The sequence below is a fragment of the Arachis hypogaea genome, chromosome 5 (genome assembly GCF_003086295.3).
Source record: "Arachis hypogaea cultivar Tifrunner chromosome 5, arahy.Tifrunner.gnm2.J5K5, whole genome shotgun sequence".
NCBI classification, from domain to species: domain Eukaryota; kingdom Viridiplantae; phylum Streptophyta; class Magnoliopsida; order Fabales; family Fabaceae; genus Arachis; species Arachis hypogaea.
In genome coordinates, this window is record NC_092040.1 from 99,942,722 (window position 1) to 99,968,021 (window position 25,300).

Below are 25,300 nucleotides of genomic sequence, written 5' to 3' on the forward strand. Positions count from 1 at the left end.
TTTGTTATGGTGTCTAAATTGCCTAACTTCCCTTTTAAAGTAAAAAATAAAATATTTAAAATAAAAAACAAATCATGTAAAATTTATTAAATATAATTTATTTATCTCTTTTAGTAACTTAGGTACAAAGTAATAGACACCATAGCATTCACCAAAGATAATAGCAAACTGAAAAAATATAATATAATATAATATAATATAATTATATCAACAGTGTTCGTGAGGGTTGCATTGGGCTTTTGTTTTTAGTATAAGGATGCAAATGATGATGGTCTGATACATTTTCCATTTCCGTTTGTGTGTTTGACCAAACCTTTTTATAAATAAAAAGTTGGAACCCCTTTAAGGGTGCAATTGGATATGCACTCAAAGTTGCACCGAATCCTCAACTAGAGAAAATTGGTAGTAAGTGCTCTATATCTCTCAACAAATATGGAAGATGAATCCATTTTACACTTAAATCTAGTTTTCATCTTTAGGCTAGTGCAAATATGTTGCATACACATAATGTTTAATTTGTCTCCTCAGTGTGCTGATGACTATGATAAGATAAGACTTATCATCATATATGTATTCATCATAGCATCATTTTTTATCCCATTTATTATAGTCTTTTGGGTGGCCAAAAAGTTGAGGAGTATTTGAGAGTGTTTTAGCAAAGTATTAGGTACCATGACCCAAAAAAAGAAATTAAAGCAAAGTATTACTTTAAGTACATAGCTTGTGTAAGGTCCCACATCGGTTAGAAAAGGAAACGAAACATATTTTATAAGGGTGTGAATATTTTTTTCTAGTATAATATGTTTTGACAATTGAGTGTGGGAAGATTTCGGCTATTATTTTTATTGTCAAAGACAAAACCGTAAAGTCTTATGTGACAAAATTGACAATATCGTGTTAGGATGATCAAAATCGTTATTGTGAATCAATTATGTGTGGCTTAAGTGTTTGTATTATGTATTTAATTTTAGTTTGCATGAAATTTTATGCATGTTGTTTCTTTTAATTTATTTTTGAACTTGATATTTTACTTATGAAAAACATGATCAAAGAAATTAAACAAGATCGAAGATATGATTCGACCTGACAATATGAAAAATGTGATTCCTAAAAAAAGACACTTTGGCTCCTGATTCTGTTCAACGTGAGATAATACGACTCTTTCATCATTTCTTCTATTAATTCATAATACAAATTGTCTAGTTGGCACGTTAAGATAATGAATTGGCCTGATTATTAAATTGGTCAAAAACATAATTGTTTTTGTTTTCTCATACAAAATAATATCCTTTTAACATCAAATTGATCAGAAACTTATTTGTCATAAACTTATTTTACTTGTGCAGGAACATGTTGTATTTAAACATCACCTGTAAATTGTTGTCTTGCCATATTGCTAGCAAAATTTAGAATTTGCAATTTGCATCCTCCATCACTATTTTGCCGCTAAGGTTCATTTATTTTATTCGAAATTTTTCTTATTTTATTCACGTGAGACGTGACCTTATTTTTATCTTTTGTGATTTTAAAAGAAACTCATATATATACAATTAATGAGAAATAACTATTGATGTGCTCAAAATCATAAGTGATCTCCTCCAAAATTTCCATACAATAATTTTATTTTCTTAAAATCAGAGTTTCTTTTTTTTTTTATTGTTATGATATTTATTGATCTATTCTTTTTTCAATAAATATTTAAATATATGATATAATAAATATAAACTAATTATAAATTAGCGAATTGAGTGTTCACTGAATTTAACAACAAAATTTTATTTCAATGGAAGGAAGGAGAACTTAATGGTTTGATTAGTTTTAAATTAAATATTACAGACCTCATTTCTCATTTGAATTATTCTATGGTCCTACTTTAGAATTGCTCGAGGCATAGGAGTTTTGACTTTCGAGAGTGGTTTCAGACTTAAAGATCACATATCTAGGCTCTAGCGAGCTTATTAGTTTTAATGGATTACCAGTGATGTGACACAGTATCGAGTTTTCTTGTTTATAATTTAGGTTTAGGTTTGAATATTGATTTGGAATGTTAAATGTACATGTAGAAAACTCTGTTTTCAATTTCTAATCGATGAAATTCTGGTCAAATTTTAGGTGGGAATTGAAACCCGAATGTAACGTTTTAAGAGGTAAGTTTTTTTTTTTCAAACGTAGTGGGTTATATTTTGTTAATTATTAAAAAATAACATATAAAAATGTCTAAAAATAGAATAGTATAATAAAAAATAGAGCTTTTTTAAAATAATATACTGAAGGTATTTATCTAACAGTGCATAGTCGAAAAACAAAGAAAAATCTTAAAAAAGAAAGAGTAAGAAGTAAAACCAAATAAAATATTATTTCGTATACTAAAATCAACTACCAATAAATATAGGTATAGTTTAACTTATTTTTAATATATATTTTATATTTTAATATATAATTGATATTAGTGACTAATTTTTATGACTAAATTTAGTATACACTTAGGTAGCGTTTATTTTGAAGCATTGGAACGGAGACTGAAAAACTGAGATTCAATATTATATTTATTGGTCCAGAGACTGATACTAAAATTTCAGTCTCTATTCTCAAAATTTTAGTATTTTAGGCTGTGTTTGGTTGATGTCTCAAAATAATAAAGACATAAACACAAATACATATAAGCATATAGACACAAAAAAACACTCAATTTCTCATCTTGTTTGTAGTTTAAACACAACAAAATATACAACTCAAAATTTTACTAAAATGTCAATTTTATCCTCATCATTTTTTTCCACCACTATTTTTGTCTAATCCCTCTTTCAGAGTTATCATCAACATCAATACCACTTAAATCTTCAACCAAATATAAAGGCAATAATATGCCAATCTAAATTAAATTTAATAAAATCAACAAAAATTTTAATTTGTTGCATATCTATAAAATAAGATATACAGATTTAATTTTTTAATAAAAAATTTAATAAAGGGAGAATAGAAGAGGAAAAGATTGGAGATGTTCTTTTTGAAGAGGATGAACGACCATCATTAGAGAGAGGATATGGAGAGAAGCGCCGTCGAAGCTTGAAGCAACTGGCAGATTTGGATGACGATGGATCTGGACTCCTATAGCCTGAACCCTTCGAGAGAGAAGGAGGAGCAGACGCAGTGGTTCTTGATGGAGGAACAATGGCAATCGACGGCAAAAAAAAAATGAATACAGATTTGACTATCCGAGGAAAAGGACAAGACAGAGAGAGAAGGCATAATGGACAAAGATGAAGAGTGGAAGAGAGGAGTGCTGGGTGCTGAGAAGAGAAAGTGAGAAAGAAGCAACAGTACGCATGCAAAGAGGAAGAGGGAGAGGCGGCGATCGGTGGTGGGGAGTGAGAAAGGATAGAGGATGGAGCTGCTGAGACAATGAGAAGTTGCAGAGTGGGAGGCGATGCATGAAAGAAGAACTGGAGACAGATTTGGGAGGATGAGAGTTTGAATTTGGAATTTTGAAAATTAAATAAGGGTAAAATTGTAAAAAAAATAGTGTCTCATAAGTTATGTCTCAGTATCTCAACTATTTGGAGGTACACAAATTTAGTATTTCCGTATCTTTCCGTTTCCATAAAAAAATTGTCTCAACAAACCAAACAGGAGACATATCATCGTGTCTATGTCTCTTTGAGACATGGACAGCATCCAAACACTACCTCAGTATCTTCAAAAAGTAAAGACACACAAGACTGAAAATTTTTAAAACAGAGACTAAAACTTTAATAATATTTTATATCTAAAATACCCTCCATCAAAACTTAAAAATCTAACTCTACCCATTTGGCTTATTCTTTCTCTGCAACCACTTGTCCCTGCATTGTCGTCGCCGCTCGTCCTTGTGCTGTTGCCGCCGATCGTCCCTGTGTGTTAGCCACGCTTGTCCCTGTGTGTTTACCGCGCATTCGCCACATGCCCGTCACTGCTTGTGGACCAATGACTAATGTGGTGGCTTAAAAATTTTTTCGAGAGAATAGCGGAGGTAAACGCTAATGAAAGGACAAAGGTTCTTTGCTAATGAAATGACCAATCTGTTTTAGGGAGTATGGCAGATGAAAGTTGGATTATATTGGTCTTTGATGGGATAATATTTTTTATCATGTATGTTTGGAATTATGGAAACAAGCTCAAGTATGAAATTGAAGTCAAACAAAAGCTGTCAATGGATTTGACGCGAGAATTAGATAGCAATCTATGCACAACACGAGCTCTTGAAATTGGTCTTCTTTATAATGAGTTAGTCAAAGGAAGTGGGGATTAGGAATTTCAGGTTTTATGATTTGGGAATTTTTTGATGTTTTAATTTTAAATAGGGGTAATTTGGTTAATAGCTTTATTTTAGTCCTTGTATTTATTTTAAATCAAACAAAATATTGAGACATAACTCAGTCTTGTACACTGTTACATCAAACACAATACTAAAATTTATTTCAGTATCTGTCTTTCAATTTCAGTCTTTGTCTTCCAATCTCAGTCTCTCAATCTCAGGCTCTCTTCCAAACATTACTGAAATATATCTCCAGAAAATGGAGACACATGAGATTGAAATTTTGGAGATGGAAACTAAAATTTGAATAACATTTCTTTTCAAAAATATCTTAATTTAATTTTTCAAATATTAAATCTATCTTCCAATCTCTATATTTATTTTAAATTAAACATAATACTCAATTATAATTCGGTCCAATATATTTTAGGCTCAATTTTATTGATATGAAAGGAGGTTTGGTGTCATTCCCGGATATGGGTTGCTGGGGTTCCATACCAATCTGTGGGGCAGCCTTTTTTCTGGTGTCAGGGGCCGGAAATCGGACCATAAGACATGGTTTTTTTCAGCTTTGGACCAACAACTCGTTGGGTCCGATTTGAAGAAGGTGAAACTTTGAATGAGCTAAAAGGCAACTCGGACCGTCCGAGTTGCTAGTGGGGTAATTTTTTTTTACTTCCTCAAATGAAATCGGAGGGTACGATTAGGGTTTTTAAATAATTTTTTGAATGTAGTACACCTTATCGGAGGGTCCGACCTGTTGGGGACTCTAAACAAAAGTGTCTGAATGCTGGTGAGACCTACTCGCGTCTTCTTCTTCTTCAATGGTTCTTTTCTCTCTGGCTTTGGGTTCTCTGTTTCTTCTTTACTTAGATAATAGTTACAGATCCATTTCTCAAATTTTTGATGTTGTTTACGTGATTAAGAGTAATGAGTGACAGAGTTTTATTGAAGGTGTATTATTTTGGGCAGATTTTATTACAAACATCTGAAGGAGTAACATTTGTTTGTGAAAATCCGTTAGATGTTGTGATTCCTTTCACAATCTCATTTGAAGAGCTCAAAGGTGTGATCTGTGAGAAGATTCACTCTGAGAGGGCAAGAAGAGTAGCCTGCATTCTATATAGATACCCGATACAAGTGTTTGGTGGATTCGTCCAGTTTCAAACCAAATATGTAACGGACGAGGCGAGCATGCAAGAGATGTTTTCAATGTATATTGAAAATCGGAGTCAACTCGCGTTCATCGAGTTGTATGTTGAATTCGAGCAATCTGAGGCCGACCGGAATATTCTACGGGAAGATTACAATAGCGACAGCGAAGAAGAGTTCGAAAGCAACTACGAAGTTGTTGGTCCAGATGGAGATGAAGATCAAGGTGACGGACCTATGGCTCCGGATGTGTCAGATGTGGCAAATGCATTGGCAAACGAAGTGCCGTTTGAGGAGCCATCATTTATGCGAGTTTTGGATTTGGAAGCCATGCATGTTCCAGAGTTTCCGGATTATACCAGTGCAGGTACGTAATTGTCTATATTTATAAAATGTGATAGAATTTTTTAGTAATTTATGTTGAAAGTTGGAGCAACTAGCATGTGACTGAATTAGTTGAATATAAATTAGAAATTATATAGAAATTAGTAAATCAGTCAAATAGCAGATAGGATTCATGTGTTAAAGTTAGAAAACTTTAGTAAATATATAAATTCATATTTATAACTAAGTTAGTAAAGTAGATTAATATAAATTAGTATTTATTAGTAATATAGTAAACCAGTGAGGTAGTTAAATAGAAATTAATATCTGTTAGTAAATTAGTGGAAGATAAATTCGCAGTCATTGTAAATAATTTAAGTAGTTAAATAGAAATAAATGGGTGTTATGTCATAATTGATGCAGTAACAAATTGGTTACGTTCAATTTCAATGTTACAATATTTGTGTTTTAAATATGTTTTGTGTGGCTCTCCTTGTGGCAGAAATTCCGTTTGTCGCAGATGGTGAATTTGCTGTTGGGATGGAATTCAGTTCAAGGGAAGCTGTTATTAAGGCGATAAAAGAGTATACCATACGAAGAAGCGTAGACTACCGGGTATATGAATCTGAGCCGTTGACATTTTATGCTAAGTGTACACAGTATGGGTCAGGGTGTGATTGGCTTATCCGGGTTAGCATGATCAGCCGGAAGTACTGTTGGGTTATAAGGAGGTATAATGGCAGTCACACATGCACCAGAGCAACAATTTCTCAGGATCATTCGAAGTTGGGTTCAAATTCAATTGCAGAAGCAATAAAGCCATTGGTTGAGGCTGACCCCTCCTTAAAGGTAAAATCGGTTATAGCAGAGGTGCAATCAAAGTTCAACTACACCGTTAGTTATCGGAAAGCATGGTTGGCTAAGCAAAAGGCAGTGGAAAAAATATTTGGAGGCTGGGAAGCATCGTACGAAGCCTTGCCTATATGGTTTGGGGCCATGTGTCATAAGGAGCCATCAGCTGTTGTTCATTTTGAGACTATGCCTGCATATCAAGGTGATGACTTGGTGGCTGACATTCGGGTATTGCATCGAGTCTTTTGGAGTTATTACCCCTGCATTAGAGCATTCAGACATTGTAAGCCAGTTGTCCAGGTGGATGGGACACACTTGTATGGAAAGTACAAGGGTTGTCTACTAGTGGCAGTTTCACAAGATGGCAACAACAATATCGTCCCAATTGCATTTGCTATTGTGGAGGGAGAGACTTCTGATGCATGGTACTTTTTCCTTAGTAACCTTCGTCAGCATGTTGTAACTCGGGATGGTGTGGGACTGATATCCGACCGCCATGAATCCATAAATGCCGCTGTGGAACGGAGTAATGGTGCTTGGTCACCTCCAAGAGCTTTCCATATGTTTTGCATCAGACATATAGAATCGAATTTTCTGAGGAAATTCAAGGCCCCGTACTTGCAGAAATTGGTCGTCAATTTAGGTAACGCTCAGTGTAGCTAATTAATGTAATAAAACATTTACGTTCAATAAGTGTGTTTACCTCTTTGTGTTTGTTTGTATCCTTTTATCATACAGGATACTCGAGGACGGTGCGGGAGTATGAAGTTCGCTACCAACGTTTACGAGAATGGGGCGAGGCCTACACTAACTGGTTAAATCGAATCCCCCGCGAACAGTACGCGTTGGCTTTTGATGGTGGGTATCGATGGGGTCATATGACGACGAATCTAGTGGAATGCATCAACTCAGTATTGAAGGGTGCTCGCAATCTACCCGTCACTGCCCTTGTGAAGGCAACATTTTACAGGCTTAACGAGTTGTTCACACGAAAAAGGGCGGAGGCGGAAGCCCGGATTAATGCTGGGCATGTGTTTTCTGAAGTCGTCACCTCGAAGTTGCATGCAAACCAACTTGCATCAGGAAACATACAGGTTAGTTGCTTTGACCGGCTGAATGAGGTATTTGAGGTGCGTGAGATGCCCAGTGGACTGGAGTTTGCAGTCGACCTACGAGGCCTTCGATGTGACTGTGGTGAGTTCTAGGTGGATAAAGTCCCCTGTCGACATGTGTTCGCATGTTGTGCCAACCAGCGACTGGACTGGCAACTGTATGTGCATGATGTGTATAAGATGGACCAAATTCGGCGTGTGTACCGAGCAAGGTTTAGGCCACTAGGTAACCCGACTACATGGCCTGGTTACAATGGACCTCGGTTCATACCAAATCCATTCCTGAGACGAGTGACAAAAGGCCGACCCAGAATGACGTGCTTCTTAAATGAGATGGACACGCGTATGTTACGTCGGCCTAGGCGATATACGCTTTGTGGAGCTGAGGGACACAGCCGTAGCAGATGCCGTCGGTCCGGTGGTGCAAATGCCGGCGGAGGTACTCAGTAGATTCACATTCTCATATGATAAGACATATGTAGCATTACTTAATATGACATGAGTTGTCCACCTTTGTTAAGAAATTATTTTATGTAACATGACCTGCTCTATGTAGTGATATAAATGTCAACAATCTAGTATTATTCTCCACCTGTTTCATTATATAATATGTTTCATTATATAATATGATATCAACTGTCGAAATGGCTTAATTTGATATGCCATTCCTAGTTATATATTCAAAATTTTGAAACACTAATACATAGTCCAGGACCTTAATACATAAATAAGTTCATTAATACTAAAATATTATGAATATACAAACTGATGTTACCACAGTCCATTTCATTAAGACATACTGTCCAATGCATATAAAGTATTCTAAAGATAATCCACATCATTAATTTACAAATAAGTTAATTACACCACAACTACTTTCTCGTTGCCCACTTCACGTCCTTCACAAAGTTCTTGCATTTTTTAGCGGCCTTTTTGAACACGGACGGAGTGTAGCGATTAGTGCTACGGCGTGGCGGATCAATCCTCAGATTGTAACCTTTGGCTTTGTCATCCGGAGTGTCACAATGACCTGCATACAATTTAATCAAAACAATTATAATTATGGTTTTAGGTAATCGAAACAAGAGAGATACCACATATCATTTAATCAAATCAGATGGAGACACGAATAATGAACACCAAATGAGTCACTAGTAGAACATGTAAAGCAAAATACACAATAATATTACCATCATTACGCGATTCCTCATCGTCATCGAACTCCTCTATATCGTCCTCCTCAGCATCATCCTCGTCATCCGGTTCATCTACTAGATACGCATTGGTGTCTTCTCGGAGTGTGTTAGCATCTTCTTCAAGAGGTACCATGGAAACACGGTTCGGATTTTGACTATTAAGAACTCCGCGCCCACCTTCACTTCTACTAGAGTCAACAGACACAAATCCTCCAGAAGCAACCGATGAGGTATGGCATGGAAGCCTCGCATCCAACGAATACCTACCTGCCATGAAATCAGGCTGACTGCGATATTGTGAATGTCCAGCATCTGCAGCCATGAACCCAAGCAATTGGCTAAAAGAACCTCCTTCTCCTGTTTCAAACTGTGGCATACCCCAATATTGTTGATGCATTGGATATGACGTGGTAAACTGTGTCTGAGGTACATACTGGCCTGAGGATTGAGGTTGATCTTGTGGAATCGGATTGGGAGGTGGTGGTGGCGGCGATAGCGGCTCCTGTTCCTCATTGTCATCATCCGCATCCTGGCTACCCTCTTCCATTTCCTCATTGTCATCATTCTCTTTTACAACAAGGTTCGACAAATACAATCGGTCCCCAAATTTGGATCGGTACCAGTTCATGTAATACTCCAATGGATATTGTGAGGGCATTGGAACCTCAGAAAGAACGTGGTTATACCTGTTTGTCCACATCATTACCCAATATGAATGACTCGGCGCCGTGGCCCAGTTAAGATTCTTAGGACCAGTCAGGACTTCTCCGTGCGCCTTGTCCAGATTCTGTTCCTGACAAGGTACCCCCTGAACTAAACTGAACTGTTGCCTAATCCTATCGGTAGCATGCCACTCGATGCATTCGAATGACACCAACGGCACTGTTGCGCTCCAAACAATCGATTGCATGTAGATTTCAGGAGGAATTATATTTGGATCCACGCGATCAACAGAATAAGCATACCACACAAACTGCCAATCATAAATGAAACTCATATTACAACCCACATCACAGTTACAATACCAATGCTTCGTCATATTTAGCTCAAATAGAAAATCTGAAAGTAATACATCTTTAAATGAAAACTAACCTGGCCTTCCTGAAGTTCATCAAAGGCCTTCCTAAAGTGACTTAGTGTCAGATATCTATATCGGCGGTCACCGCGCTCCCAGTTACGCCACCTAATATGATATAATTAACTAGTGCAACTGAATTCTAATTATCAAGAAACGGATACATTGCAACATAATATTACCTGTTTGCTAGCGGAAAACTACGGGGCTCCCTAGGAAGAGGCGATAGATAAGGCAGTCGGATCCAAGCCCATCCGAGCAGAAGTATCAGTGGACCATCGATTTTCTTACAGTTAAAGCGTGATGCCCTGCATAGTGCCCTGTAGAGGTGAGCTAAGCATGCTGATCCCCAGCTGTACTGAATAATACTCCCGAAATCACGTAGCAATGGTAGAATCTTCCAATGCACACCTGCTCCAGATTTATCCCCAAACAAGATCGTCCCGATAAGCAACATAATGTGGCACTTCACATACCTATGTATACTTATCTCATCAGTCAACTGTAAATTTTCTTTCAGATCACGCAGCCACGTCAGTTTTATACAGCATCCTCGACACTGGTCCTTAGACGGTGCAACTCCAAATTGATCCAAACACTCAGCCTGTAACGCTTTGACACTACTCATTGCCATCCCCGTTACTGGAAGACCATCCGTCGGAAGACCAAGAATTAAAGCCACATCTTCAAGAGTTACGGCACATTCACCAATGGGAAGGTGGAACGTGTGTGTATCTGGGTGCCACCGTTCGATTAGAGCGTTCACAAGTGCTTTCTGGCACTGTACTACACCAATTTGCGATGCATGATAAAACCCAATAACTCGTAAATACTCCTCAACCCTATCGTCGTACCGATCGGGAGGAAGTGAATGGTTACACGTCAACATTCTTAATTCCTACAAAAAGATCACAAATTATCAGTCAACTAATTAACCAATTCTAACTCACTACTTGGCGACAAGAAATTAATTAGAAGAACAAATCATTAACAAAAATTGCACAACTAACTCAACAACACATATTAGTTGAGGCCACAGAACATTCATAAATTTTTTGACTAAGTCAAAGTAAAACAAATATTTACAAAAAATATTTCACTAATCCTTGAAATTTCTCAAAACTAACTCTTAATGACATCAACTAATAAATACATTCCTAATCAATTCACAAAAATATGACAACATTAGACATGCTGGATATTTATTTATTCGCAGTAGAGTCCAGTTTTTCTAACATATAACACTATAATTTGTATTTTTAAGTATCTACTAACTACTACTTAAGTAAAGTTAAACACATATATATAAATTCTAAAAAAATACTAATAATCATTCTCATTATATTTCTAAATTCACATTCTAATAACAGTTATGAATAATTAATTTCCTACCAATTATGATTATTATTAGCGAAATCAAACTAAATATCTATTAAAAAATAATAGTAACCATGAATTTTTTATTCTCACATTCAATTACTGACAACTATAATAATATTTAACTTTCTAACGATTATAACTAAAAACATTTAAAAAATAAAAAAAACATTCCATAAAATTTTTTATTAATAATCCGGTTTACATTTTATAATTTATTTTTTAAATACTAACACTTCCTAACACTAACAAGCCACAATTATAACTAGAAAAAATTAAACAAAATAAAAAATTCATGTTCTGTGAAAAAATTTTATTTATACACCGGTTTAAATATAACTAATTTTCTAAGTACTAATTCTCACTTCACCCACTAATAAATATATTAAAAACATTTAAACAATTTTTAAAAAAAAAACCTGTCTGTTTTACATAAATAAATTCTAACTACATTATATTTTCTGATTCTATGTAAGAATAATAAAAATTCAGACCATAACAATAATAATTTTAAAAATTAAATAATAACAAAATTTCGGAAAAAAATTAAAAAAAATTAAAAAATAGTTCTAACCGTTCTATGTATATTTCTAAGTTCAGATCCTAATAACAATAAGAACAACTAAATTGTAAGAACAATATTTATAATTATAAAAATTTAACAAAATATTAAATAAACTTACATAATCAGAATGGTTGAGATAGTGTCTAATATGAAACTCAGAGCGATCAACATCTTTGATTTTATATTTTTTCGGCATTTTCCTTATTTCTTCAACAAACACAGCCACTACCAGAGGAATGAAGAAGAAGAATGGAGTTTGGAGGTTGGGAGTGAAGGCTGATAGTGAGATATCGGATGCTGGGAGTCCCACTACATGCATATGTTGGTAATCAGGGCACCGCCTTGGGGAGTGAGGGTTGCACGACGCGTGTCTAGAGAGCCCACAAAACGGACCATCCGTCTTGAATCATACATATCGCAGGGTCCGCTTTGTTCAGCACATGCATCTCTCACATGTCGCAGGGTCCGTGTTGTTGAGGAGCAGCATGTCGCACGGTGCGAGTTGCTTGCACCAACACTCACGGTCCGATTTCTATATAACCTGACACCACCCCTTTGTGCAGCACCCCTCCTTCCCATAACGTAGTTCAACACCACCCTTCCATCCATATAGAAATTAAAAAGCGTATATTTTATACCAAACACAATATAAAAACTTAATTCAATTTTAGCCTCTCAAACCCTATCTAATCTCCTTTCCAAATGCAGTCTTTGACATGCTTATTGCAAATAAATCTCTTCTAATTTAAGAGATTCATTTGTGATACTTTGCAAACGCATGTTCCCTTCTTTGTTTTTTTTTTTTTTTTTTGGTAAGGCGGTTCTTTGTTTTTATTTACACATTTTTTGTTCTTTGGTTTGTAATGAATTAATGATCCGAAGTTTTTGTCTGCATGTTTTTTTTTTTGTCATTATCTGCATGTTTCGTTTTGACTTTTGAGTTGATATTTTTTGTTTCAAATTTTTATTGGTATTCATCATTTTTGTTTCTCTTCTACCTGGATAAATATAGGTCTTTCCTTAAAAAATTCCACAAGCTTCACGTGTAATACTGGGCCACCGCTGTGGCCCATATATTTTTTATGGAGTCATGTTTGGTGTACCTTTAAAATTATGACAAAATTATGTTATGAAAAAACGCTATATGAATAATGAGCCATTCCAAAAAAAAAAAAAAAAAAAAGAATCATGAGCATTTCCCAATATATAATGCCGAGAAAATAAACAAAATAAATATATAAAACATTACCGTCCAAATATATATATAACATTCAATTTTCAATTATACAAAGTACAAAATCAGTGTTGTTTTCAATTTTCATATTTAAAATTTCCTCTGTTTTAAGACAAACCCTCATTTAATTTCTCAAAATGTGTAATTTGAGTTATTTCCCTTTTGGGCAATATTTTTGGTTTCGCATTGCTACTTACTACCCAACTATTTTTCAATAATTATTCATCAGATTCGTCCGGGAAAGAAAGAAAAAAAAAGAAAAAGAAAAAAGAAAAAGAAAAAAGAAGCATTATTCGTGAGAAAGACTTTGCTTGGCAATAATTTAGCACAATGCCAAATTGAACATAATGCATGTGGTTGGTTCAATTTGGGTACACCCTCCCTTTATTTTCCTTATCTTATGTGATATGTAGTATTTTCCTTCTTCAAACACGAGGCTTCATGTATTTTTATATTCCTTTATTAATATAAACAAATGAAGAAATTTTCTAAATATGCTAACATTTTTTAAAATATAATAATACGCTTATATGTATATATTTATTGTATTTTTATTCTCTAGTTAAAATTAAAATATTTTCTTAAAAAATATATTTTTTTATTATTATTATTTTATTTTTTTTATTCTTCGTATACTTTTATTCTCAAATTACTATCATTACTGTTATAACCACTATAATTACAAATTTTGGTCAGTATCTAAAGAAAACCATAATGAAAGATAGGGTAATTTTGAAAGAAAAAATTAATTTTGATAAAAAAATTAAAATAAAACGAAAGAAGATATTTGAGATAAGAATAAAATTTTTAAAATGATAGAAAATAGAATTAAGATTTAACTCAAATATTACAACTCAAAAAATGTTTTATCCTATGGCCAAAGAAAAATTTTTAACAAATATTTAGCATTGAATTAATGTTAGTGAATGTTGTAGAAGGCTTAGAGAAAGGGGAAGAGAATTAAATCTATGACCTTCTTTTAGTTTAATGAAATAAGGTGTAACTTATAAATTTTTACTTGCATTCTGTTCGAACTCAGTAGCAAAAAATTTATGAAACAATTTTATTTTGTCTCATGAATATTAGAAAATAGAACAGAGAAGAGAAGAGAGAAGCTGACACCGTCATATATCCTGATTCAGTTGTCTTGTGCAATGCAACCTACATCTAGTTGTGGTGGAATTTCCACTATAGTTATAGTATTATATACATCAATTCCACAGGATTGACACAATCCTTCCACTCTCAAGTTTTAACCTAACTTAACTTGGCTATGCTAATATCTAACTCTTCACTCTTAGTGCTTATCTAACTAAGAAAGGGATCCCTCACTGGTACAAGATACAAGACACAAAACCAACATAAAAAAATTTAAAATCACTCTAAACTTGTCTCTCAAGTATATCATTCAGCCTTTTAACACTCATTGGCTTTTACTTGAGCTCTTTCTATTGCCCTTTTTCCTTTCAAGAAATTACAGAAAGATATATATTAAAAATGAAAACTACAATCAGTAAAACATTAAGGAGATTGATTGCTTCAATAGCCTTTATTACTATGTGATGAACCGGATTTGCTTGACTCTGATTTAGTTCCTCATCCTGGTGGAATGCTCCTTTGATTAGGAAGCACTATCCAAGTTGATGAACTCTCCTTAGAGTAGACTTCTCAGAACACAAACTCAAAAATATTAGTTCTCTCTCCTTGTTTTCTGAAGGATGAAAAATATTCTTTTATATCTCTTTGCATGATGCTGACCTGCTCTCTTCCAAGTCAACTCCTCGAATTGTGTGCTACCAATTTAGTCTTTCACTTTCTTCCATTAATTCCCAAATTAGAATTTTGAAACAAATCTCTTTCTCTTGACCGAATACCTCAGAACAACAAAGAAGAAAAGTTTTCAATAGTAATCCCACATCTGAATCCTTGGGATACTACTTTATTTTCAAGAAACAATCTTGGTCTTTGATTCATAACAGTGTGTATCAAACACCCCTTTCTCCAATTATCTCATATTAGAATAGCAGAAAGGTGGAGAAGGAGGGAAGAAAGTAAGATGTATGCAAAAAGAAATGAATCACCTTTAGCCTCTGACTTAGCTTGATATGGTTTGATTTGAGTGATTAGACCTCAACCTTTTTACTTAACCCTTCTCTTTCTTTCTTTTTTGATGAATGATTTAGGAACAAAGCTCTCTCTTTCTTTTTTGAGTTCAGACCGAAATGAAAAAGGAACCTTAGCTTTGGTGGAAGCACTTTGAAGGGATCAATTTTGAGTGAGATCAATTCGAATTTAGATTGGCTATGATTCATTTGGTCCCGTTTGATTTTTTTGTTATAATTTGATTGGACTTTGTTTGAGAAAGTTATCCATAAAAGTAGATTCAGTTTGTTCCATATTGACTGTGTTTATTACTAGTGGCCTGCATCACTTAATTAAAATTGATTAAACCTAATTGGATAGTTAGTCCAATAAAATAATGTTTGTCATCATCAATTATACTAGTTAATTTCTTAACTCAACAGTTAAAAAAAATAAAAAAAAGTTTATTGTCTAATTATGCTTATATAAATTGTCAATTTTACTCATTAAATAATTCTCTAATATTATACGACATATATAATTTGTAAACACTTAAGTATTTCATTAATAAGAATAGGAGAATAAGGTTCATTCTTAAAAATTGTTTACTAAGTAAAGAGTATTATGTATTTTATTAATTAAATAAATTTTAACTTTTTATTATTTGCTTTATTTTATATTTTTTTCAGAGTGTACTAATCTTCACTAGAAGAATACATTCTTTTCAATTCTAAATAAATGTTTACATTTAAATATTATTTGAATTTGTTTAACTAGTGCTCCCAAAAAAAAAAAAATTAAAGCTCTAAAAAAAATAGAAAACCTTTTATAGAACGAATAAGAATTTGAAGTTACTAAAACAATTAATGCATTTTATTTATACTTAACCATGGAACATTTTATTTATTGGTTGGTATCTAATCACAACTCTAACATTTTCAAGATATCTAAGTATATTTAATCTAAGGATAATAACCCAAACAGAACTAAACAAGTTGGTCAACTAGCTAGTCAACATATGAAGTTGTTTAATGTTGTTTTGTTAACTCGACTTAGTTTGCATCTCTGAGTAGTTCAAGAATTCTACTCCTTTTGTGGTCGAATTTTTTAATTAAGTATCGAAAAAAAAAATAGTCAACATGTAAATTACATCTTCTTAATTAAAAACCTAGCATAAGGCAGGTTCTAAGATTTTGAATATGCCTTTTGCATAAAGTAACTTATAATGCTAATTCATAATGCATTCCTTTTTTTGAATAAATAAATTTCCATTTCAAAGTTCTTCCATTTGTATACAGCTCATTGTTACATACATAACCTGTAAAATTAAATAAACAATACGGTCCTTTGCTTTTCCTAAAGTTCACGTAAATACAGAATACAGAATATACTTAAACAGAAGTTTTTTCTTTACATTATTTATTATTGTACACTTTCTCATATATTTTAGAAAGTGATTATTATTTTGTTTGATATACCATTCATATCTTTAATTGATATTCAAAACAAGTATTGAACATCGATCTCTTATGGACTTTGTATATAATATTATAATGTTTAATTGTATAGTTTACTTTTTAAATATTGATGCCAACGGTAATATATTTGATGACCTTGCGTCCATGCCCCTCCCAAAAGTAATATTCATTTTATGACCCCCGCCCTCGCTCATTATTTTTCTCCACTTACTTATTTTCATTGATTAGGACAGTAATAAATCTGCTTACTATTAAGAATAGGTTGAGTAGATTAGGTATAATTGAGTAAAATGATACTTAATATATATTGTGTAATAAGGATATTAAAAATATATACCACTTGTTTTTTTGTATTTTTTTGATAGGTATAATGTGTTTGGATAGCTGATATTAGACGCTTTTGAACAATACAAGGAACAATGAACAAGCATTTCGAAAATTAGTTTGAAATGTTATTAAATAAAAATCACCGAAAAAAATGGTTGGTTGGATTCTTTTTCACTATTTAGTGTATTTGATAGAAAAAAAAATCAATAAATCTTTCACAAAAAGGTTATAGATATTACGATAGTTGTTGCTGACTCTTTTGCACGGTATTTTATATTGTTGTATAGAACTCTTTTGTTTCGAAAAAAGTTTTTTCTCTCTCTAGGTAACATTTTTTGTTCATATGAATAACATGCTAATTTTGTTGCAACTATTTGTGACAATTGTGTTCAAACAAAAATATAAAAGTTGCTAATTTTTATTTCTTAATTTGACACAATAGTACAATACTTGCACTATGGTTAGACTAGTCATAAAATTATGGTAGGTCAAAAAACATCTATTTTCAAGACATTTTAGCCTATAAATAACTAGGTGAACGTAATATGGATTATATTCACGTAAGATATTGTGTATATCTTATACGTATTTATTCAGATTTTTTTAGATTTATTTTTTAAACATTATAAAAAATGCTAGAAGACCAATAAAATTTATTAATATTTAAAAATATAAGTTAAAAATATGTTATTGAATTATTAGATTAAATGAATTAAATTAACGACTAAAAGTATTAGACAAAAAATAATAAATTCTGTTAATTCTTTAGTATTTTTCACTATAAATAAAGGGTGTAATACATGTTCAAAGTATACTATCTGTCTCGAATAATTGTTATATTTCTTACACTATTACTTGAACATCAAAATTGATACACCCTATCCTATAAAAATACCAACTTGAAATAGAGAGATGTGCCGTAATTTGATGTTTTGATCCTATAAATTCATGTTAAGAGATAACTTTGATGTCACCTCTTGAACAATTAGAACTTGTATATTTTGATATTTGTGATCTAACATTCTTTTTTCACATCTTAATTATGGTTATTAATTGATTTTTATTGATATTTTCTGTAAATACACTTGTATATATCTGTTAGTCAATTATTATTATTATTGGTGTTGTTATATAGGCGTGTTGCATTGTGAGTTGTCAGTTATGTCATGTGTGACCAATCAAAGTATCTCTCTTTTGAGTCATGAGTTAGGCTTCATAGATGCTCTGTTCTCTCTCTCACATTATATTCTATGTATAATAATCACAACTCCATTACTTGTAAATACCAAAACCAATCTTCTCACTTCATCATTCATCATTGCCAAATGACAATGATGAAGAAGAATAACAAGGAACAACAACAACAACATTTGAATAATACTTGTTCTCACCAACAACTCTATCTCCTAAACTTCTTCTCCTATGTTCTTGTCTTTGGCTTTGGCTTACTCATTGGAATCACTCTCACTTTATCCCTCAAAACCACTTTCAATTTCTCCCTCAGAAACATTACTTTCCAACTCCAACACTCTCTTCCTCCTCCTCCTCCTCAAATCTCAACCAACAAGCTTTCCATGAATTCATCATCATTGGTGATCAATAATAATACTAACAAAAGGGTAGTCAATAACACAACAAGAATTGGTTTGAGGGAGTTCTTGAAGGCACCAAGAGAGGCCATGCATGACATGAGTGAAGAAGAGTTGTTGTGGAGAGCATCAATTGCTCCCAAAATCCATAAGACACCGTTCAATTACACACCAAAGGTTGCATTCATGTTCTTGACAAAAGGGCCTTTGCCATTGGCTCCTCTTTGGGAAAGATTCTTCAAAGGCATCAATCAACAATTCTACTCTATCTATGTTCATCCTTTACCTTCTTTCAATGGAACATTCAACCAAACCCCTGTTTTTCATGGCCGAACAATCCCCAGCAAGGTTAGTTTATTATTCCTTCATTTGCATGTGCCCATTTCTTAACTTCATTTTTATTTTCACTTTTTTTTTTAATATGAGTTTTAATTGATGCACTAATAATGTAAAAAATATTTTACACCATCATTTAATCACATCTATTTTTCTAATGACCATTCAAATAATAAATATAAAAAGTAAGTATTTTTATTGATGTAATTTTAAGTAATTAGATAAATTTAATTAAAAAGATATATTTTTAAAGAAAAAGTATAAGGTATCAATATATTATCTGCCAACTTATTGTCAATAATGATTAATTATTATATTTTAAACACATATATAAAGAGACACATTAAAAAAATGTATCTATAAATACACTTTTATTAAATACAGCTATAAAAAAGATTTTTATTAGACACATTTACAAAGACACTTCTATTAAACACATTTATAAACAAGAGTTGGCAGATGTTGGCAGAAATATTATTGGTAATGTAACGAGATTGATTTTTAAATTAAAAAGTAAAAGGGGAATTTATATTAAAAACGAGAAATTTATTATTATTATTATTATTATTATTATTATTATTATTATTATTATATATTAAAAAATTTAAAGTGATAACTAAAAATGCATATTAAAAATTCAGCTTCCGCCTCCCTCAAATGCTTTTTAGATAACTTTATTTTAGCACTCCTTTGGCGTCAAAAACTCGAGTTTAGAATTAGAATCGAAAGTCAACTCCTCCATCCTAATGTTTAGGGTTTGCGATAATAATGTATAAAATTAGAACTATAATTTCACGTATTAACTCCATGGAATTGAAAAATGATTAAAATTGATTCTTCTATCTCAATTCTATTAGTTCATACAGTACGAATAATCAATTTGAATCCTTAATAATATAATTACTCTCTTTTTAATAAAGTTAGTCAAATATGTCTATAGAACATTATGTTATAATAATATAATTGAAAAGAATTGCATACAAAATTGTATATCTAGTAACATTATAATAATTCACTATTGTAAACTCTGTTGTGATACTCTCCTATGATTCTTTGTCACATCATCAGTTACTTTCAGTTTCAGCCACATATTCACAAAATACAAATAGATCCACCAAACTAATATATATATATTAACTAATTACAACTTCGATCTCAATAAATTCTTTATGTTTCTTCCAAATGTATTTAATAACTTTAACATCAATCAACGAGTCCTTAATATAGATTATGTCAAACACGATAATTCCCTTAATAGAAGCCTTATTTAATGTTTATTACAACAGTTCATGTGCATATTGTTTACTTCAAAATGAATGCCAACAATATATACCTAAAATCTCGGCTTAATTATAGTAACATGTGTGTGAATGTGTATATATATGCCTATATTCACATTTCTTCTATGCCTTTCCACACGCACATGCATAATAATATGGGAGCTACTCAAATGAAGATGCAAAAAACATCTTTTTATGAAGATGCTTTGTATAAAAGTGTGATTTATTGATTTGACCACACTTCAAATAAAAACAACACTTTTATAACATATCAAAATCTAACCCTACACTCCATCATCTAAAGGTCAAAAAGAAAAATCATCACATGAAGACAATTATAATATCTTCATGGGAGTACCCACCTAATAATATTATTGGTATATTCCACTTAATATCTTTTTTTGCACACTTCTTTAAATTTAAGTTTCATGTATAAAAAATGTTAAAAAATATTTTATATAAAATTTTTGAACTAGCAAATAATTAAATTGAGCATTTTTACTAATATAGAAACATACAACTAAATATATATGTAAATAGTTTTAAACATTGCTATAAAAATATTGACCAAATATTAATATATATATATGTTGACCAAATTAGTCATAATAATGTATTTGTATATAAATATATGTAAAATTAAATTTATTTTTAAAATATATATGGTACTATAATATATACTTTATATAAATAACTAATTTAATAACTGATTTCTTATTAGTTGATAATTTTATATCACCACATATAATAAATATTTTACTTTCCAATTTTAAAAATCTGTATGCACATCCTTCAACCACATATAAAATATTTTGATTTGTACCATAATATAGTATATATTCTTTTATATTTGACTACTAACTTGGTAAATACCTGTCTGCATGAACCTGAACCAACCAGCCACATTTTATTTATATTTTAATTTAATTTTATTAATGGAAAGTTTAGAGCAGCCCCACTTTGGGGTTTATCGTTGTGAATTGTGATCCTGATCCGAACTGGTTGATTGCTTTGCTTGTATAGTGAGACTTTGACTTGAGACCAAGCAATAATGCATGTTATTACTTTTTGAATGAACAGCAATAATATGTACCATATTACTAAAACTATTGAACACAAACCCAGCTTATATATGTAGTTAACCTGTAGTTTGGAAAAAGACAAAAAAAAAAAATCCTAAATTTCCAATATAATTTTAGCAAATAGTTTTGGACTTATGGTCCATGGTCAATTGGGACCAACGCACCGTCAAGGCACAGTGAAAATAATATATTATTATTATTATTATTATTATTATTATTATTATTGGTTGCTTCCGGAATTGGCTAAAGCAAGCTGTTCCATCCTTTTCTTTGATTCCACTCGTTTTGCATCTCTAAGAAAAATCCATTATTCCCCATCTCCAAAGCACACTTTCCCACACAGACCCCTCCTAAACTTTTTATAATTCTTTTCTTCACATACTTTGTCTATCGCATTCAATTTAGAATCTAAATACACATATAAAAATAAAGGTAAAATATATTTTTTTATTTTTAAATTTTATTTTATTTTAATTTCATCTTAAATTTTTTTTATTTGCATAAAAATATATTCTTAGCGACTAATTTTTCAAAAAATTTAAAACTAAATTAATAATAATTTTCTAAGAAAAACTCTAATCCAAGTAAATTAAGTATAATTTTTATGTATTATTGTTAGATTATTTTTAATTTTTTAAAAAATTTAGCTATCAGGCATATATTTATTACAAATTAAAAATTTTTGAAATAAAATTAAAACAAAATAAAATTTAAGAATATTTTTAAAATTTTTGACAAACTTATTAGACAAAAATATATTTTACTTTAAAAATAAATATAAAGTATGTATTGCATTAATATTAACAAGAACTTTTGTGCATGCATTCAATATTTGTATGGCACATTGATAATTTATTGATTGAAAAGTGCTACAAAAATAAAGTTAGCTCTATGGTTCATAGAATTCAGCATAAAGAATAGCCACCAATAATAATGTCAACTAAAGAGTGTTTCATATGATTTTAGCAGCCAATTAAGACTTCCATTAATATGTAATTTATAAAGAACTTTAGCAGCCAATCAAAAGTTCAAAACAATTGGCCTTTTTATATATATATATATATATATATTTTTTTTTTTTTGGTTTCCCACGGTATCCCCCAACCCGGCAGGTCAAGGACTAATCCACCGCGGTACTGAGCTCCATTTAAGGGTTTGCCGCTGGCCAATGGGTTGCTGCATGCACAAGGCGGGATTCGAACCCCCGACACTTGTTTAAGCGGACTAGTGAGCTAACCACTAGACCAACCCAACTTGGTTGGCCTTTATATATTTTTAGTTATTAATGTTTGGTTTTTGGACAACGGTTATTTAGTTTAACTAGCAATCCAATTTAACATATTTAGCTTTTTTTTGGAACTTGAACCCATTATCTGTTTCTTTTGTTAGCCCGGTTTTGATTTTTTTCACAACTTTTATCAATAAACTCTAGGCCTATTCAGTTTAATAAAAAGTATCCAACTAAGAAGCCAACAAAAAATTCATGACCAAAAAAAAAAAGAAGCCAACAAAAACTTAACTAATTTCATCAAATTAGTCAATTACTTATATTTTTCTTAAATTATTCTTTTACCTCTTTTTACTTCTCTTTTCTTCAAATATTACTAATTTCATCTACCCATTATCAGCCACCATCCTAAATCCTAAATTATAAATTATAAATTTTAAATCTTAAATTATAAACCATAAATCCCAAGTTAATAAACTATACATTATAAATTCTGAATTCTAAATTCTAAATTTTATATTCTAAATTGGTTTTATTTTATTTTAATTTTGGATATTTTTTTTTAATGTTGAATTATTGGCGGAATGCTGTCTCCCAAAACTTTTTCTAAAAGAAAAAATTGAAAATGTTGAAATTAAAGTTTGATGGTAAATTTGTTTGGTGACATGCATGCAGGAGGTAAAATGGGGTGAAAATAGCATGATAGAGGCAGAGAGACGCCTACTAGCAAATGCACTTCTTGATTTCTCCAACCAAAGATTTGTTCTTCTTTCAGAGTCATGCATTCCTCTCTTCAATTTCTCAACCATATACACATACCTCATCAACACACCTCAAACCTTTGTGGAGGCCTATGATGATCCAAGTGATGTAGGCCGTGGAAGATATAGCCCAAAAATGAGGCCACAAATTAGGCTTTCCCAATGGAGGAAAGGCTCCCAATGGTTCCAAATCGACCGTGCCCTCGCCGTTGACATGGTCGCCGACCGCCAGTACTTCCCGGTGTTTCAAAAGTTTTGCAAGCCTCAATGCTACAGTGATGAACATTACTTGCCCACAATGGTTAGTATCAGATTTTGGAGGAAGAACTCTAATAGGACATTAACAAAGGTTGATTGGTCAAGGGGTGGACCTCATCCATCAAGGTACATAAGGTTTGATGTCACTATTGATTTTTTGGAGAAATTAAGGTATGGAACTACATGTTTGTACAATGGAAAGATCACCAATGTTTGTCATTTGTTTGCAAGGAAGTTCACCCTTCATGCTTTGGATAGATTGTTGAGGTTTGCTCCAAAGATAATGCAATTCAATTGATCTTCTTGTATTTTTGCATTCTATTTACTTTTTTTAAAAATATTGATTTTTACATCATATTCATTTGTTTATAAGATTAATTTGTAGTTGTCAAGAATCTTCTTTCTATTGTTTTTCTTCTATTTTTTCCTTTCACTGTTGTGTATGCATGTCAAGTCATGTATATTCATTTTCATCACCTTAGTTTTCTATGTATTTCTACCATATTAAACATGTATACAGTATACTTAATTAATAGTGTGCAAAGATCAGCTAGCAAAAAGACCCAATTATTAGGTAGGATTAATTAGAAGATAGAATATTTTTTTAATGATGTATATTTTAACAAGAATAATCTTATTTAATAGTCACTAGTAGGAGTTTCTTTTTATTTTTTATTTTTTTATAGGACTAGTAGGAGTTTTTACTTGCATGACAGCGACATACCCACAGAGAAACAATTGAAAAAAAAGAAACTTTTTGCTAAAAAGTCTTAATATCAGAAAGTAATTGTTACGATGGGTAACCGGAGATTGATGGGTTGGATGGCGTTGGTTGGCCCAAACGTATGAAGGAGGAGGCTTTCAAGTGGGTCTGCAACTCGGGGGGCTCCGTCCGACTTGTACTCGTGAAGGAATGGGGGGTGGTACCTGCAAAGACACTCCGATGCCTAAGTCAGCAAGGGTGTTAGCAGATTTAAAATGTATTGGGACTTTTTTCTATACCTGAGGGGTGTCAGTGTATTTATAGTGGTGAACCAATAACCACCGTTGGAGTAGTGCCACCTTTTTAGGGTGTTAACCGTCCCTTTATCTTAGGGAGGTTAAGATGTGACTCTGTGAAGTGGTTAGAGAGATTCTTGGGGCAGTTACTCATTTGAATGAGTGTTTATCTGCCAGCTAGCCCTCGTACCTGACTTCTTTAGAGCAAGTCGTGGTGAGTACCGACTTCATAAGACGAAGATTGGTACTGGGTGAGGCCCAACCCTTTGGATTAGATCTTTTGCTTGATCCTGGGCCTTTATTATTGGGTCAGGGTATGAACAGTGCCCCTACTCGAGCCCAATTTTCTTTTCAAGATTTGGGTTCGAGTATTCTACTCGGGGTCGTAGTCAACTTGTAGGAGGACCGACGTGATGGTCTGAAACCGACGTGACTTTTCGTAGCCTTTTGGTTCTGACAGTTACGTCTAATCAAGCGTCGTGTCCGTTAGGGATGTGCATAGGGATTGATGGCGTTGGTAACGGTGCATTCTTATTAATGACTGTCCCGCTTTTACCATTATGCCCCTAACGTGCTTATAAATACTTTCTCTCTCTTTCATTGTTTCGTTTCTTCGATTTTTCAAATTTTCCCTTTCATCCGTTCGTGAAGCATTTTCATATCAGTTTGTGGGACTTCTTTCGTTGAAGGCTTTCATCT

The 25,300-nt window shown here is 32.4% G+C and overlaps 2 protein-coding genes across 2 annotated transcripts; both read left to right on the forward strand.

Moving 5' to 3' along the window:
* The first annotated feature begins 5,776 nt into the window (after positions 1-5,776).
* On the forward strand, positions 5,777-7,827 carry LOC112803858 (uncharacterized). The gene is made up of 4 exons (XM_025847316.1): positions 5,777-5,813; positions 6,273-6,422; positions 6,825-7,265; positions 7,361-7,827. Exons 1-4 carry the CDS (start codon positions 5,777-5,779, stop codon positions 7,825-7,827), a joined length of 1,095 nt encoding a protein of 364 aa, XP_025703101.1.
* Positions 7,828-18,188: 10,361 nt separating this feature from the next.
* On the forward strand, positions 18,189-23,994 carry LOC112802241 (glycosyltransferase BC10). The gene is made up of 2 exons (XM_025845355.3): positions 18,189-19,005; positions 23,259-23,994. The coding sequence occupies exons 1-2, from the start codon at positions 18,319-18,321 to the stop codon at positions 23,898-23,900; spliced, it is 1,329 nt and encodes a 442-aa protein (XP_025701140.1). The 5' UTR covers positions 18,189-18,318; the 3' UTR covers positions 23,901-23,994.
* The last annotated feature ends 1,306 nt before the right edge of the window (positions 23,995-25,300 follow it).

What these genes read in the sequence shown, in the direction of transcription:
- LOC112802241 (XM_025845355.3), top strand. Translation starts at nt 18,319, where the DNA reads ATGTATAATAATCACAACTCCATTACTTGTAAATACCAAAACCAATCT. An exon ending in GCCGAACAATCCCCAGCAAG is followed by an intron (nt 19,006 to 23,258) that starts GTTAGTTTATTA and finishes ACATGCATGCAG; the next exon opens with GAGGTAAAATGGGGTGAAAA.
- LOC112803858 (XM_025847316.1), top strand. Translation starts at nt 5,777, where the DNA reads ATGCATGTTCCAGAGTTTCCGGATTATACCAGTGCAG. An exon ending in GTTGACATTTTATGCTAAGT is followed by an intron (nt 6,423 to 6,824) that starts GTACACAGTATG and finishes CTGCATATCAAG; the next exon opens with GTGATGACTTGGTGGCTGAC. An exon ending in GAAATTGGTCGTCAATTTAG is followed by an intron (nt 7,266 to 7,360) that starts GTAACGCTCAGT and finishes TTTATCATACAG; the next exon opens with GATACTCGAGGACGGTGCGG.